General features: G+C 40.7%; 1 protein-coding gene across 5 annotated transcripts; it reads left to right on the top strand.

Moving 5' to 3' along the window:
- Positions 1-757: 757 nt before the first annotated feature.
- On the top strand, positions 758-14,266 carry MED17 (mediator complex subunit 17). Of its 5 annotated transcripts, none has more exons than XR_007508830.1 (13): positions 758-1,024; positions 1,377-1,543; positions 1,900-2,119; positions 4,058-4,194; positions 4,297-4,381; positions 5,520-5,672; positions 6,515-6,645; positions 7,689-7,873; positions 8,441-8,578; positions 9,577-9,694; positions 10,997-11,156; positions 11,365-12,687; positions 13,031-13,142. XR_007508830.1 is itself a non-coding variant. In XM_049823103.1 (13 exons), exons 1-12 carry the CDS (start codon positions 793-795, stop codon positions 12,880-12,882), a joined length of 1,803 nt encoding a protein of 600 aa, XP_049679060.1. In that variant the 5' UTR covers positions 758-792; the 3' UTR covers positions 12,883-12,897; positions 13,031-13,117. The 5 variants fall into 5 exon arrangements, 4 of the variants coding, with proteins under 4 accessions (XP_049679060.1, XP_049679057.1, XP_049679059.1 ...); XM_049823103.1 differs by lacking the exon at positions 11,365-12,687 and adding an exon at positions 12,806-12,897 and having other exon boundaries at positions 13,031-13,117; XM_049823100.1 differs by lacking the exon at positions 11,365-12,687 and having other exon boundaries at positions 13,031-14,266.
- The last annotated feature ends 702 nt before the right edge of the window (positions 14,267-14,968 follow it).

Here is a 14,968-nt window from a genome sequence, read left to right as displayed (position 1 = left end):
CACGTGTGGTCAGTTTCAGCATTGTTCTCATCTAGCGGACAGGAACATCTAGTCATAAGAGCCAAGAACTGCAAAACTTATGAGTAACTACCTCTACTAGTTAATTGCTTGGCTATACTTTTGTCTATTGTTTCAATCATAGTGTTAGTATAAGATTTCTGATAATTATTTACCAAATCTCACTTTTACAGTCACCTAGCAGCAAACCAGTTTCCACGGCTGGTACAAAATATTAAAACCATCAAAATATTTAGACATGCCATACAGAATGTATGGAAATATGCTATCACATGCAGCACCACAAATTCTGACGTTCGCCCTTGAAAAACAAATGCCAGGTGTTCCGAGCTGCTCCCACACTTCTGCGCGGTCGTGGCTGATGATGGGGCACCAGGAGCGAATTTACGTTTAGAACGGGGAATTACACAACTTCTGGTCAGAAATAACGCCGTAAAAGAAAACGGCAGCAGCTCGGAGCTGCCCGGCCACCTCTGAGGGGCGAACCCGGCCGGGGTTTGCCTGCGGCGTGAGGGGCAGAGAGAGGGAAAGCGGGGGGCCGGCTGCCGCCCTCCTTCCCGCCCGTCCCCTCAGGGCCGGCTCCGCCCCCTGCCGAGCTCCCTCCGGAGACAGCCGAGCTCCCTCCGGAGACAGCCGAGCGCCCTCCGGAGACAGCCGAGCGCGTCCGGCGCTGTCCCCGCCCCCTCGCCCTCCCGCCTCCGCCCGCCTCCGCCCGGCACCCGTAGCCGGGCGGCGCGCGCACGCCCGGCGGCCGCGGTCGGAGGTCGCGCCAAGATGGCGGGCGTGCCGGCGGTGCGCATCAGCATCGAGTCGGCGTGTGAGAAGCAGGTGCAGGAGGTGGGGCTGGATGGCAGCGAGACCTACCTGCAGCCGCTCTCCATGTCCCAGAACCTGGCGCGCCTGGCGCAGCGCATCGACTTCAGCCAGGGCTCCGGCTCCGAGGAGGACGAGCCGGCTTCGGCGGGCCGCGCCTGGGCCGAGCCGGGCGAGGCGGAGGATGAGGAGGGTGAGGGGCGGCGGGCCCGCGGCTCCCCGGCGGGCGGCCCGCGGCTGGGCCCGGAGCCCGAGCTCTCTCGCCGGGCTGCGGCTGGCGGTGCCCGGCCGGCAGCCCCACAGGCGCTTGGGCTGGGCTTGCCTTCCCCCGTGGGCTCCCGCGGCTGGCCGCGGATCCTCAGGCCGGGACGTTCCTGACCGAGTCCCAGCGAATTGCAGCGGGGGAGCGGGAAAGGATGGGTCCGGGTGCCGTGCGGTTGCGGTGTATTTCACGCCGTCGTGATCCCTCTGTGGTTTAAGAAGGAACCTCGCGCCGTATCTTTTTGCCATCCTTCGTTTCCCCTTCTTTTGTTTTTTGTTTTTAGGGTTGGTAAAGTTTCAGCCATCCCTCTGGCCTTGGGATTCAGTGCGGAACAACTTAAGAAGCGCCTTGACTGAGATGTGTGTGTTGTACGATGTTCTGAGCATTGTGAAGGATAAAAAGTTCATGACCCTAGATCCAGTTGTGCAGGATCCCCTTCCTCCAAAACAGGTATATTGTACCTACTTGTGTAGTTTCTATGGCTTGATACTAAAAATTTCATTTCACTGGATTTTTTCGTGTATGGTGCGTACAAGATTTAGTAAAACGTTCCTTACGATGTGCTGGTATAGTGCTTTATGGGTCAGGGTAAGGCTGAGGATGGGAGGTGAGGCTGATTCCAAAGGCCTCTGCTGAAACTGTAAGTCAAGATGGTACTCGTGGCTATACAATGCTAGTGTGAAAGTAATTCTCAATAAGTTACTGAACATCCAGCAAAACCAAGTTATCAGTCACTGTCAATTAGTTTCTGCAAATAATTTTTGAGAATTAAGGTGCAAGTAGCTTTTTTTCTGTTTTGTTATTAGAATCCTCAGTTTTTACAGTTGATTTCAAAAAAGAAGTCATTAGCTGGAGCAGCTCAAATCCTGTTGAAAGGTGCAGAAAGATTGTCCAAATCAGTTGCAGAAAACCAGGAAAATAAACGACAAAGAGACTTCAACTCTGAACTGCTAAGACTGAGACAACACTGGAAACTGAGAAAAGTGGGAGACAAAATTCTTGGTGATCTGAGCTACAGAAGTGCAGGTAAACAGCAGGGTCTTCTGTTTTTCTCAAGCATGGAATGTTTATATTTTATGAAAATTTTTTTGTAACTGGAAAAACAGATGGAATACCTCTAATAATAAATAATATCATTTAATGAAAGTTTATGGTAATTAGGAGATAGCATTATAAAAGGAGGAAACTTGTTTCAGGAAAAATACTGTGCCATCCTCAACCTAGAAAGTGATTTTAAAGGCTGACTGTGTAGGATTCTAGTAAAGATTGCTCTATGGAAACAATTCTGCATTGACAATGTAGTTGATCAGTTGACAGATAGACCTTGTAAATCTTTGGCTTTTATCTACATTTGGTCTGTAAAGCATTTTTAAAAAAATTGAGGAGTATGTTGCGTTTTCCTCTGAGTGAAGATCGTAGAATATCTCAAGTTGGAAGGGACTCCTAAGCATCATCGCGTCTAACTCCCAGTTCCTCGGAGGACTACCTAAAACTGAACTGTATGACTAAAGAGCATCACTGAAGATAGATTCATTGTATCTATTATTCCTACATTTGCGAGGAACGATACTGAGAATATGCATTATTTCATGGATTACAGCAAGAGAGGGTAACCGGCCCAGAGTACTAGAACCAATTATGGAGTGAAAGAGTGAATACAGAATCTCATGAAACTTAAGACGTAGATACAAAGCAGGCATGTGAACTGGTTGTTGGGCCCCTGTTGTCATCGGTGAAGGAGGGGAAGGACAAATTTAGGGTTGTTCATCTTATGTTCATGAAGAAGCTGTAGATGCAGCCCAGGATATATCTCTTTTTAGATGATTTATCCTAAACTAGATGAACCGTGCTCTGGATGTAAAAGGGATGCAGCTAGGACAGATGTGGGTGTCCTGCTTTCAGCTGGGATAGAATTAATTTTCTTTCTGGTACCTGGTATAGTGTTATATTTTGGGTTCAGTATGAGGAGAATGGTGATAACACACTGATGTTTTCAGTTGTTGCTAAGTTGTGTTTAGACTAAGTCAAGGATTTTTCAGCTTCTGATGCCCAGCCAGCAAGAAGGCTGGAGGGGCACAAGAAGTTGGGAGGGGACACAGCCAGGACAGCTGACCCAAATTGGCCAAAGGGGTATTCCATACCATGTGACGTCATGCCCAGTATAGAAACTGGGGGCAGTTGGCCCAGGGTGGTGATCACTGCTCGGGAACTAACTGGGCATCAGTCGGTGAGTGGTGAGCAATTGCATTGTGCATCACTTGGTTTGTATATTCCAATTATTCTATTATTGTCATTTTTAATTTTGTTATTATTATCACTGTTTTCTTTCTTTCTGTTCAATTAAACTGTTTTCCCCAATTCTCTCCCCCATCCCACTGCGTGAGGGGGAATTCAGTGAGCGGCTGTGTGGTGCTTAGTTGCTGGCTGGGGTTAAACCACAACAGTGGGCATCTGCTTCTATCAGTCCCACCTGAATGACTGGCTGTACAGGTTTTTTTTACAGACAGAATACTGTCACAGTTTTAAGAGTGCAAGCCAAACATCATCAGCATTCTTTTAAATCAGTAAGGGTGTTGCACCTTAAGCTACTTGCTTGCAAAACTATGGGCAGTTAACTTTTTGTCTCGTTTTAACCAAACACCATTCTTTTTTTTTTTTCTCCTCCCCTGCATCTACTGACACCATATTGAAACGCTGTTGGTTTTCTCCTATAATTATTAAATAGTACTTGTTAACTTACTGTAAAAAATGACACGTCACACACTGGAGGACTGAGATGCTGATGTGCTGAAATAAGCTTTCTAATTTACCTATTTTTTTTTTAGAATTCATTAAGAAATTTGTGCAACTGTGGAGGTTTGGAGACTTAAAAATACATATTCTTCCAAAACAGAGATATGAGCTTCATTATTTGCAGAACGTGCTTTATATGTAGAATGCGTGTCTTTGTCCTTCCTTTCTTAGGCTCCCTTTTTCTTCACCATGGTACATTTGAGGTGATAAAGAACACTGACATTGACCTGGATAAAAAGATACCTGAGGATTACTGTCCTTTGGATGTTCAAATTCCAAGTGATTTAGAGGGATCAGCCTATATCAAGGTTTGCCAGAGAAACTTTAATAATGTAGCATGGGTTTTGTTTTGGTAGTTGTGTGCTTGCAACAAAGAACAAACATCAGATGATGTTTTCTTTTTTTCCTAGGTTTCTATTCAGAAACAAGCTCCAGACATTGGTGACCTTGGGACAGTCAATCTCTTTAAAAGACCCATGCCAAAATCAAAACCAGGTATATCTTGCTATATGTTGTTTTTTGAGCAAGTTCTCAAGAAATGGGTTTGCATATGATATTTATTTGAAAATTTTAGCATATAGCTTGAAAGAATAGTGAACAAGAATATTCTTATTTAAACTGAAATTTTCTGTTTAGGTTCTGCTTGGGCTTTGGAAACATGTTGCCTTCAAAGCATACTCCTTTAGTCTTTCATATGTGTTCACTCAGTTTCTGAAAAAAAATGGCTAGGATTGTATTTTAAGTGTTCTGGAGCACCTTTCGTTAGTCATTAAAAGTTTGAACACATAACTGAAAGCAAACCAAGGTATTGTGTTTCAGCCATTTACATCCCGTTAGTTCAACTGAACTGAACGACTGTCTTCTCATTCTTAACTTTGCCCAAAATGCATTGTTTGTTTCTGTGGCTCATATGTTTTCTCTGGGTCTGAAACTGTGGTGGCAGTATGTGTGTTAATTACCAACAGCTCACCTGGCAGGTAGTAGATTGATTGATTTGATACATGCCAGCATGTGAAGCTGTAAACTTTTGGGATTAAAAATTCATCCATTTCTCTTTTGGATTAAAAAGAACTGGCAGGATTTTATTTCACAGTGGTCTGTCACAAATGCTTGTGCTGTCTTGAGAGTAGACAGGATGCTGTACTAGATAGATGTTTCATACATTATTCAGGGTACAGTATAGAGCTTGTGTGCTTACTCAGGCTAGAATCTTCCAAGAATTTTGTGCCTATGAATCCTGTGAAAGCACATAGATGAACTTAACATTATTTGGTGGTTCATTGTCAAGTGAATTTAATAAAACTAGAAGTATCATTGAAAGTAAATTGCAAGTCAAGAAGCAGAGGTTCATAAGCAGAGTTCACAAAATGCCTGGGAATGTAATAGGCAGTTCCAGAAGCGAGTTGCAGTTCACAGTATACATGTATGTAAAATCGAAGTAAAATGCATTAATGTTATCTTATAGTGCTTGCTTAACTGACATAAAATTCTGAAAATACTCAATTTGGATAGAAGATACCGACTATCTTACCTTACCAAATACGTATAGCTACTGCACAGTATCTGGTCTCTGAACAAAAAGGTAGCTTCTCTTTACTCTTTCCTTCTGCAAATGTTGATTTATATTTTTCAGGCTCTCCACACTGGCAGACAAAGTTGGAAACTGCACAGAATGTTCTTTTATGTAAAGAAATTTTTGCCCAGCTGTCACGAGAAGCTGTTCAAATTAAATCACAAATTCCTCACATTGTTGTGAAAAATCAGATAATCTCCCAGCCTTTCCCAGGTAGGAAACTTTTTAAGACTTCTTAAACTATGATTATTTGCTTATACATGAACTGAAATTCTGATTAATGTGACCTTTTCTAACGCTCTGTTCTTAAGGGGAGGGGAGGGAAAGTAATTTGTCTTTCAAACAGAAAAACAGAATTTCCCAGAATTTTAATTTTGCTTGCTAAATTGTAGAAACATTCAACTAAAGCACTTTAGTTACTAATTTACTCATACTTTTATTGTGTGGATTTTGGATGTTTTTTCGTTGTGATTGTGTTTTGTCAGTAGCACTTAAAGCTGTCAACTGTAATGCCATGTGCATGTTGCAGTTTGGAGCTGTGCGTAAGTCATTGCTCCTGGATTGCATGCAGGTGAAATTTAAGACTTGAGTTAATGGGTCTTTAGAAGAATGGCTTCAGTGAAGATAATTAAACAGCATGAAGACAGCTCAGTCAGCTGGTGAATCCTGTGTTCTTACAAGGGGTACACAACTGATTGTATCATGTGAAGAATATGTTTCTGGATTGCTTAAAATTTATATGATGGTAAATCATTCCTTCTTTGCAGAAGGATTGAGGTCCTGGGGGCTGCTCTTTTTGTGTGGGATTGAGTCATAGAAATTGATGTGAAATGCACCTAGTGAGTTAACAGCTGCCGGTCAACACTTCAGTGAGTAGCAAGTTTAACTTGCCTTCGGTGCTGTGCTCTCCAACATCATTCTTTGATTTTTCTCTGATATGGTGAATACTGGTTGTAAAACTACTGACTATACAACATGAAGAAAAGTAGTTCTCAGTAGCCTCCTTGAAAATTGTTGGTGTTTTTTTTTTCTTTTTTTTAATCTGCTTCGTACAGGTTTGCAGTTGTCTATTTCTCTGTGTCACTCTTCCAATGACAAAAAATCACAAAAGTCTGCTTCTGAAAAACAGAATCCAGAGGATCATCTCTATGTTCTGGAACATAATTTGCATCAACTTATCCGAGAGGTAATGCATTTATGGTGGTCAAGTATTGAAGAGTTTTGGGGCTTTTGTTCAGTCTTCTACATAGTGTGTGGCACTGTTGTACCACCAGAGTGCCACTAGAGGCCAGTCACTTTCTATCCATTTGTGTAAGGCATCCTACTGTTCAGTTTTAGTCTGTATAGGTGGTTAGGGAGTTCCAGTTAATGCTTTCATGGAACACTAGTTCTTTACTTAACCTCAGGCCCAGCTACTCACTTCAGAAAAGCTGTGCAAGATTTTTCCAGTACAGTTCAGCAGTCTCCTTTTTTCCTTTGTGTCTAATTAGTGCTTGTCAGGTACTTCTAAGTTAGCATCTGTTCAGACCATACTCCCATGAAGAAAGAACAATCACTTACCATAATAACGTTGCTTCTTTTGAGGTCCACTTCTCTGCTTCAGTGTTTTAGATTCTCATATAATCTAGCAGAAGGACCAGGGGCAGAAGGTTGAGGTTTTGTCTGTTCTGAAAAGGAGCACAATTTTAGATGTCTAAGCAGTTGTGAAACTCTATTCCAGAGAGCGTTCATCTCCTTGGAGCATGGCTCTGCAAGTCATGCAGTCGTGTGGAATAAGTCCAGTGTTTTAAATGCTGAACTAGGTTTCATAAAGCTTTGGCTCAGTGCCCAGCTCAGTTGTGAATTTCCTTTCTTGACTTTGAACAGGTTGCTAATCTTTTTGTACCTGAATTTTTTATCTCTAAAATGCTTCCTTTATTTTTGTTTGACCATTCTATCTCCACTTATTAGGAGCTACTGCCATACTACCAAATTTTTGTTAGCTAGCACTTTTTTTGAAAAATCACTTTCCATAAGGTTTGAAAGACCTGCATAAACAGGGGAGGCAAAGTCTGAGTGTAAAGCTGGCTTTAAAGTGCTGTCAAGTTTATAAAGTAAAAAAGTTGTACTTTTTGAAAGTATGTACAGTTAAAAAACGTGATGTGAAGCAGCATATTGTAGTATACATATTATTTCTTGAAAATACATTACTTGGTCACTTCCTTTTATAACATCTGTTGTTTGTTGCAGTGTCACAAGCAAACCCTGAGCTCAACAGTGATGCCACATCCAGCTAGTGCGCCTTTTGGCCATAAGAGAATGAGACTTGCAGGACCCCAGACTTTTGATAAGAATGATATCAGTTCTTTACAGTCGAATGAAGGACTTCTGGAAAAGATAATAAAGCAGGCAAAACATATCTTTTTGAGACGCAGGTAGTTCACAAGCTATTCTTGTTAACAGTTACAATAGAATGCACTATTACATCAAATACAATTGATCTTTTTTCAGTGTTCTTAAAACTAGCTACTTCTTCCTTCACTGTTAAAATAGTCTTTATTTTTAAGTACTAAGAATCAATAACATATCATGAAATATGAGCTAACTACGCTTAGCTAGTAAAAACAAAAAGAAGAAAAACCCCCAGATTTCTTCGAGGTGTCTGTGACAGTTAGGACGTAGGATGCTGATAATTGTCCCTACTTTTCTTAAACTGCATAAATCTTTTTTAGTATTCTTTGTTGTGCAGTAGCCGATACTGAGTAATACCACTTTAATACTGCTGCAGAATGCATGTGAAATGTACAGAGTAAGGAAGTGTGCTTCAGTAGCACCAGAATGGTGCTGAAATACAACCCTGATCTATATGGTTCTGTTAAATTTGCCTTTTTTTGTTTGTGTGCCATCCCCCCCCCAATTAATAACCTACTCATTTCCTCTAAACAAGATAACAGCACAAACTGTCTAGATTATTGTGTGTAGAATATGTCTTTATCTTCTAGAACTGCTCGAACCATTGACAGTCTGGCTAGCCGTATTGAGGATCCTCAGATTCAGGCCCACTGGTCCAATATAAATGATGTTTATGAATCCAGTGTTAAAGTTCTAATAACTTCTCAAGGATATGAACAGATATGCAAGTAAGTATGAAAATGCATGTATCTTTCTAGTTGTAGAAGTATGCAGCAATGGCAGAGTGTATTCAAATTGTGCTTTACAGGTTTAGGTTCTCTTCAGACAGACAAGTAGGAGCCCATTATTTGTGTGCAAGTGTTTGTTTTTCTGAGTTGGGGGGGAACAGCCACCCTTCACTCACTTTAATGAAGAAACTTAGTGAGTTGCTAACTAGCACAGTTTCCTTTCAAAGAGGGAATTGAAGTGGCCGTTTAAGGTGGAATTTACTTTGGATAGAGATAGCTGAATATAAAGTATCTTTGTATGTGCTGGATGCTAAACTTCCAGTCTGGTCTTGGAGAGCTAGTGGAGAGCTAGTCAGTGCTCAGTCCTAGCTTGGTTGCATAGGTACTGAAATGTGGAACTCATGTAATTCATGCTATTAGTTATGCACATTCTTATCAAAATAAGAGATTTCATGTACCAGAAATGAATGTCTGCGTGCTGACCAGCAACAAATTAAGTAATGTGTTGACAGTGGATGACCCAGCTGTTTTTTCCATTTTGAGCAGTCCTCTTTGGCTGTGTCCACAGTGCGGAGTGAACTGCGCTCATTGGTGCAATTTGCAGTCTCAGTTCCCAGAGTACATATGCTGCCCAAGTCTTGGCTGTAGGATAGAACAGACCCTGAATACACACCATTTTCCCCTGCACCTCTGGAAGGAAACTTGGGCACAGTGGCAGGCAGGGAGCTGTGAGGCACCTCAGGAAGTTCCTTGACCTGAACAAGCAGTGGACCAAGTCTGGGAGTATGCCACGGAACATGTCCCTTGCAGTATAGAGGTAGCTATTGTGGTGAGTGATGAAACTGAAATGTTTGGAGTTGCTGTCGTATTCCATAGGCTTTGCACCATCCTCATCTTAGAGTTCTTGTCAATGAATGGGAGGGATTCTGCATTCTTAGTTTCCTGTTTTCTTAAGTGTTGTAATGCGTTTTGAATAAATACGCATCTTGTTTTCAAAGATCCATTCAACTACAGCTGAACATTGGAGTAGAACAGATCAGAGTTGTGCATAGAGATGGAAGAGTTATTACGTTGTCCCATCAAGAGCAAGAACTGCAGGATTTCCTTTTATCTCAGGTAGACTCATATACATTATTCTTCCCTTTCTTGTAGTGTTTGAGAAACAGAAGTTAGAATCTCACCTTTATCTCTGTAGAAAATGTTAGAAAACCTCAAATAAAGACAGTGAAAATAGGAAGGTGGATGACTGAAATTTTCAGTATGTTTGTATAGTGACTTTAGGAACTGTTACTAAAATATAATACCAGTTTTTACTAAGGTCAGTAGTAATAACAATTTTTTCCCTCCCATTTAAAATAATGTTTCTTTGTGCTACTCATTATGGGAGCACTAAGATTTTTGCTTACTTCAGAACAAGTCAGTGAGACTTACAGCAGACAATAAGGTATTCAATATATGAAACTTGCTATAACCAAGTCCTATCTAGAGTAGAGATCTTAATGAGCCCACAATTACTGTCATTGCAACATTGTCTTGTTAGTGTTCACTTTGCATTAGCCATTACTAAATCAGCTGATATTTATATGAACTGTGTTTTCTGAATTGCCTAGAGCAAGCTGCTGGTTTTATTTAGAAGTGACAGACTCTCCACTATGCATTAAGTAGTCAAAATACAGGTCTTTAATAGTGGTTGGCCTGTTGCAGTTACATGAAACTCCACGACACAGAAAACATGTTGAAACAGATTCTGCTGAGGGTATCTCTTTTTGGTCAAGTGTTTTCAGACTTGTTCACAGAGAACTGGTGAACAGTGCTAGATAATTCCTTGTTACAAGTGTTATGTTTTGATACAGGAAAACATTAGCATTTAAACTTTTAAGCTGTTAAAGCTCAATGCTTACACTTGAGCATAAATGGAGATAATCATGCATCTGAGAACCTCAACTTTTTTTTTTCCCTGAGTTTGCTTTGATAATATTCTCACAGATTTTATATATTTTACAGCAGAAGTCTCATTTCCATTCAAAGAAAGGATTATTTCAAAATTCTATTTGTATTTCTTGAGACCTAAATAAAGTTTTTTTGTAAATTGAAAGCAATACTTAAATAAAATGTATAAGCCCATATACCTAGGAAGAATTAATCTAACTGCATAGTGTGCTTAATGCAGAGTTCTTCTCTGTCTGCAAAGGAACTAGTTTAAATTCAAATAACACAAAGCTCTGCTAGTACTTATATAGCATATACGTTTAAAAAAAGAAAAGGCAAGTTCCTGTGAAACTAAAGAACTTGTAAGACAAAGTCACTTTTTATAAATAACTACTGTACAGCAAAAGAAAAAATGCTTGGTAAAACCAGTAAGCAATTCTTTCTGTGGTGTGCAAATATCGAACAGAAGATGAACCTCTTGTCTTTCAGATGTCACAGCACCAAGTACATGCAGTTCAACAGCTTGCGAAAGTTATGGGATGGCACGTGCTGAGTTTCAGTAATCATGTTGGTCTGGGGCCGGTGGAGAGTATTGGCAATGCATCAGCAATAACTGTAGCATCACCAAATGGAGATTATGCAATTTCAGGTAGTGTTTTCTATAGCAAACATATGGAAAATCTTAGAATTCTTAAGTGAATTTACAGGCTTTGTAAGTCTCTTTCTGAGATAGTCTCTAGACTTTTATAGAATTATGTCAATTTATAGCAAAATATTCTAGAAACAATCTCTCTTGTGTATGGAATTGAGACCTAAATAGAATCAATACTTTGATAAACCTGATTTAATTTACACAGGCTTGAAAATATTTCTTACAATTAGCATAGGAAAAAAAGAGATTACAGAAACCATCAAGATCCTGAGAGAAGGGCAGACTGCAGACACCAGGATCACAACTCTGAACTTAAGGAGAACAGAGTTTGGCCTCTTTGGGGATCTTCTTGGAAGAATCCTATGGGATATGATCCTATGGGATGGATAGAAGAGGGGTCCAAGAGAGCTGGTTGATTATTTTTTTCAAGCTCAAGCCTACGTGCAGGAAGTTGTGCGAAGGTGACAGGAGATCTGTGTGGATGAACAGGTTGCTCATAGCTAAACTCATGAAATAAAAAGGAAGCTGCAAGAGATTGTAAGCAGGATCAGTTGACCTGAGAGGAAGATAGGCTGTCCAAGCATGTGTTGATGGGGATAGGAAAGGTAAAGCCCATCTGGAGTTGAATCTGCTAAGGGTTGTACAGGGCAACAAGAAGAGCTTCAACAGGTATGTTAGCAGCAAAAGGAAGACTAGGGAAAACATGGGCCTGCTGTAAATGGGGAGAGGACCTGGTGGCACAGGATATGGAGAATGCCAAGGTACTCAATGCTGCCTTTGCTTTGGTCTTAATACTGGCCTTCAGGAATCCCAGGTCCCTGAGACCAATGGGAAATTTTGAAGCAAAGAAGACTTACCCTCAGTAGAGGAGGATCGAGTAAGAGAACCTTTGAAGAAACTGGACATAGACAAGTTCACAGGACCAGGTGGGATGTATCCATGAGTGCTGAGGGAGTTGGCTGATGTCATTGTAAGGCCACTCCTGGTCATCTTTGAAAGGTCATGGTGATCAGGAAGGGTTCCTGAAGACTGGAAGAAGGCAGATGTGACATCCTGTATTCAAGAAGGGAGAATCTGGGGAACTACAGTCTGGTCAGCCTCACTGCAATTACTGGGAAGTTGAGGCAAAAAAACAGTCGTGGGAGCAGTTTCCAAACATATAAAGGTGAAGAAGGTAATGGGGAATAGTTAGCATTGATATATGAAGGAGAAATTATGTTCAGTCAGCCTGATAGTCATCTCTTTATAGAAGGCTAGCTTGGTAGGTGAGGGGAAAGCTAAGCGTTATCTTCCTGAGTGCTTATTTAAAAAACAAACAAAACGCTACCACCACCACCCAACCTCAAAACACAAAACCCCATCCAAGCCAATAGAACACCACCACCCCTCCACCAATCTTGCAAAATTTTGTGATTAAAAGCAACAACTATCCTGAGTGACTTCATTCCTGTCCACTTGAGATAAATCCACCAGAAACAATATCTTTTTGATCACATTTTTCAACAGAATCAAGGGGAATACGTTCAAGGTAAGAATCAGCAAAAATACTTTGCCCTTCCTGGCATCATTAGGGAAAAATAAATGCATTTGTAAGGTGTATATGTGGGGGTTTTTGCCAAATGTTTGTCTGGTTTGCTCTACCCAAGAATATGCAGTGCTAAAGCAGCAAAATCATAGAGAAGTGGGAGAGGAGAGAGAGAAAATTCAAAGAGAAAAACTTTAAAAAACAAAAATTAAGGTAATTTCCTTTGTTTGCTTTCAGCATGTTTGGTATTGAGTAGGAGTAATGTATAGCATACACGAGGAAGGATATTTAATATGAGGAATTCCTACAGTGTAAGAATGTTCATTAAAATCTCTGTTCATCACAGTACGCAATGGTCCAGAAAGTGGCAGCAAAGTTATGGTTCAGTTTCCACGGAGTCAGTGCAAGGATCTCCCCAAAGGTGATGTACTGCAGGACAACAAGTGGAATCATCTTCGAGGGCCGTTCAAGGAAGTGCAGTGGAATAAAATGGAAGGGCGCAACTTTGTGTATAAAATGGAACTCCTCATGGCTGCCCTAACGCCATGCTAATAATCTGTCAGCCTCTCTATGGGGGCTTTGAATCATCGCTGTGCTGCGAACGATCGCTGCCCATGCAGCAAAGGGAAATGGAACCTGTGGCTCAATACAAGAAAGCAAAACCAAATTTTTCCTGTACAGATAGGTCCATTGTAGTGTTTGCAATAAAACTTTTTTCGATGATATATAAAGTACAACTTCAAAAAAGTTCCTTTCAGCTGTATCTTTGCAGATTGCTCTAGCTAGAGCAACATAACTGAGTAATTAATCTATTTTTCTTTTACAAAATTAAATTCAGTAGTCCTTTGCTACATGAAAGGTGTCTGCTCAATGTCATTCCCTTTCCCCTTGTGCCCCTACTTTTTCTCAGTAGATCTTTGCAACTATTTCTGAAAGATGAAAATTATTAGAATTGAATTGTGCTATCGATAAGCCTTTTAGTGGCTTATACCCCAGGGAATGGCTATCCTTGTGGAAGCTAATGGACTTGTTTGATGGGAATTGGGAAAACCGAGGAGAAGCAGAGCTCCCTTGTCAACAATTAAGGCTAAACAAAACTTAAGAATCAAGGGACAGTCTTCACTGCATGACATTCTTGAGTTGGAGTTTGTACATTGACGTGGCTTCTGAGTGACCCATTTCTTTTTGAGACATACATTTACTTAGGGATTTGTTTAATTTGAGTGTTACAAAGTCACAGCTTGTGGCAAAGGTCTTCCTCTCTGATGGCTATAGATGAGCCTATGTGGTGTCGGTTATTTTGTTTGTGTTTTCTGTCCTTGCTTTTTGCAAGCATGTAGAGGAAGGGGTCTTAGTCAGCTTGCAAAATTTTGACAATTTGAGTTTGTGGGTGACTTGTATAAATTCATGTCTGGATAGAAGCAGGTAACTCCCATGCAGTAGACCTTGGATCTCTACACTTCTGCTGTTGTTTGGGGTTTTTTTTTCTGCACTGTCACTGATTATCATCCGGGGAAACAATAATATCCTCCTGAAGATACAGCTCTTTTGATTTCTTTTAAAATAAAGTCATGTTTATGTCTTTTTGTTGTAATTGTAGCCTTCTTGAAGCTTCTGGTAAGGTGTTGCACAAAGCTTTTCTTTTGTTTGATGATTAATTGCTAAAGGTCTTTTTGAAACCTGAGTGTATGAACTGGTTGAGACTTAGGTCCATATTGTATGTTGTGAGGGGGGGGGTGTGTGTATATATATATATATATATATATGAGAACTTCTTGCACATAGAACATGTTTGAATTTAACATCATACTTGTATGGTGACAGTTGTTATTTTGCTGTATTCTTGAGCACTAAAGATTAGTTGGAAGAAATAGATATTAAGCAACTGCTTGTGGCAAGTTGCTGTTCAGTGCATATCCAAAGCAGCTATTGTATTTATGTTGGTGTTTACCAGTGTAGAACATCTTGTTATTTCAGTTCCCTGCAGTACTTGCTTCTGTGCAGCTGAACTGTGAGAGAGAAAGGGTTTTTCTTTCAGGTTCTGATGAGTTACCCAAGACAACTTACGAAACAGAAAAAATACTAGTTGAAAATAGTGTCTTGATCTTGAAAGATGGGTGAATCTTATGCAACACCTATAATGCCAGGTCCCACATTGCTTGACTAGCAGACACTGTGTGATTACAGGCAGAGAGGGGTTTTGTTCCTTGGTGAACAACAGTTCAGCCAACAGCCTGATGCATCTATTTGTGCATCCAATTATATGTGGCTGTTTTGACTCTTG

This window comes from Accipiter gentilis, chromosome 19 (genome assembly GCF_929443795.1).
Source record: "Accipiter gentilis chromosome 19, bAccGen1.1, whole genome shotgun sequence".
Taxonomy (NCBI): Eukaryota; Metazoa; Chordata; class Aves; order Accipitriformes; family Accipitridae; genus Astur; species Astur gentilis.
This window is presented reverse-complemented; position numbering and strand designations above follow the sequence as displayed.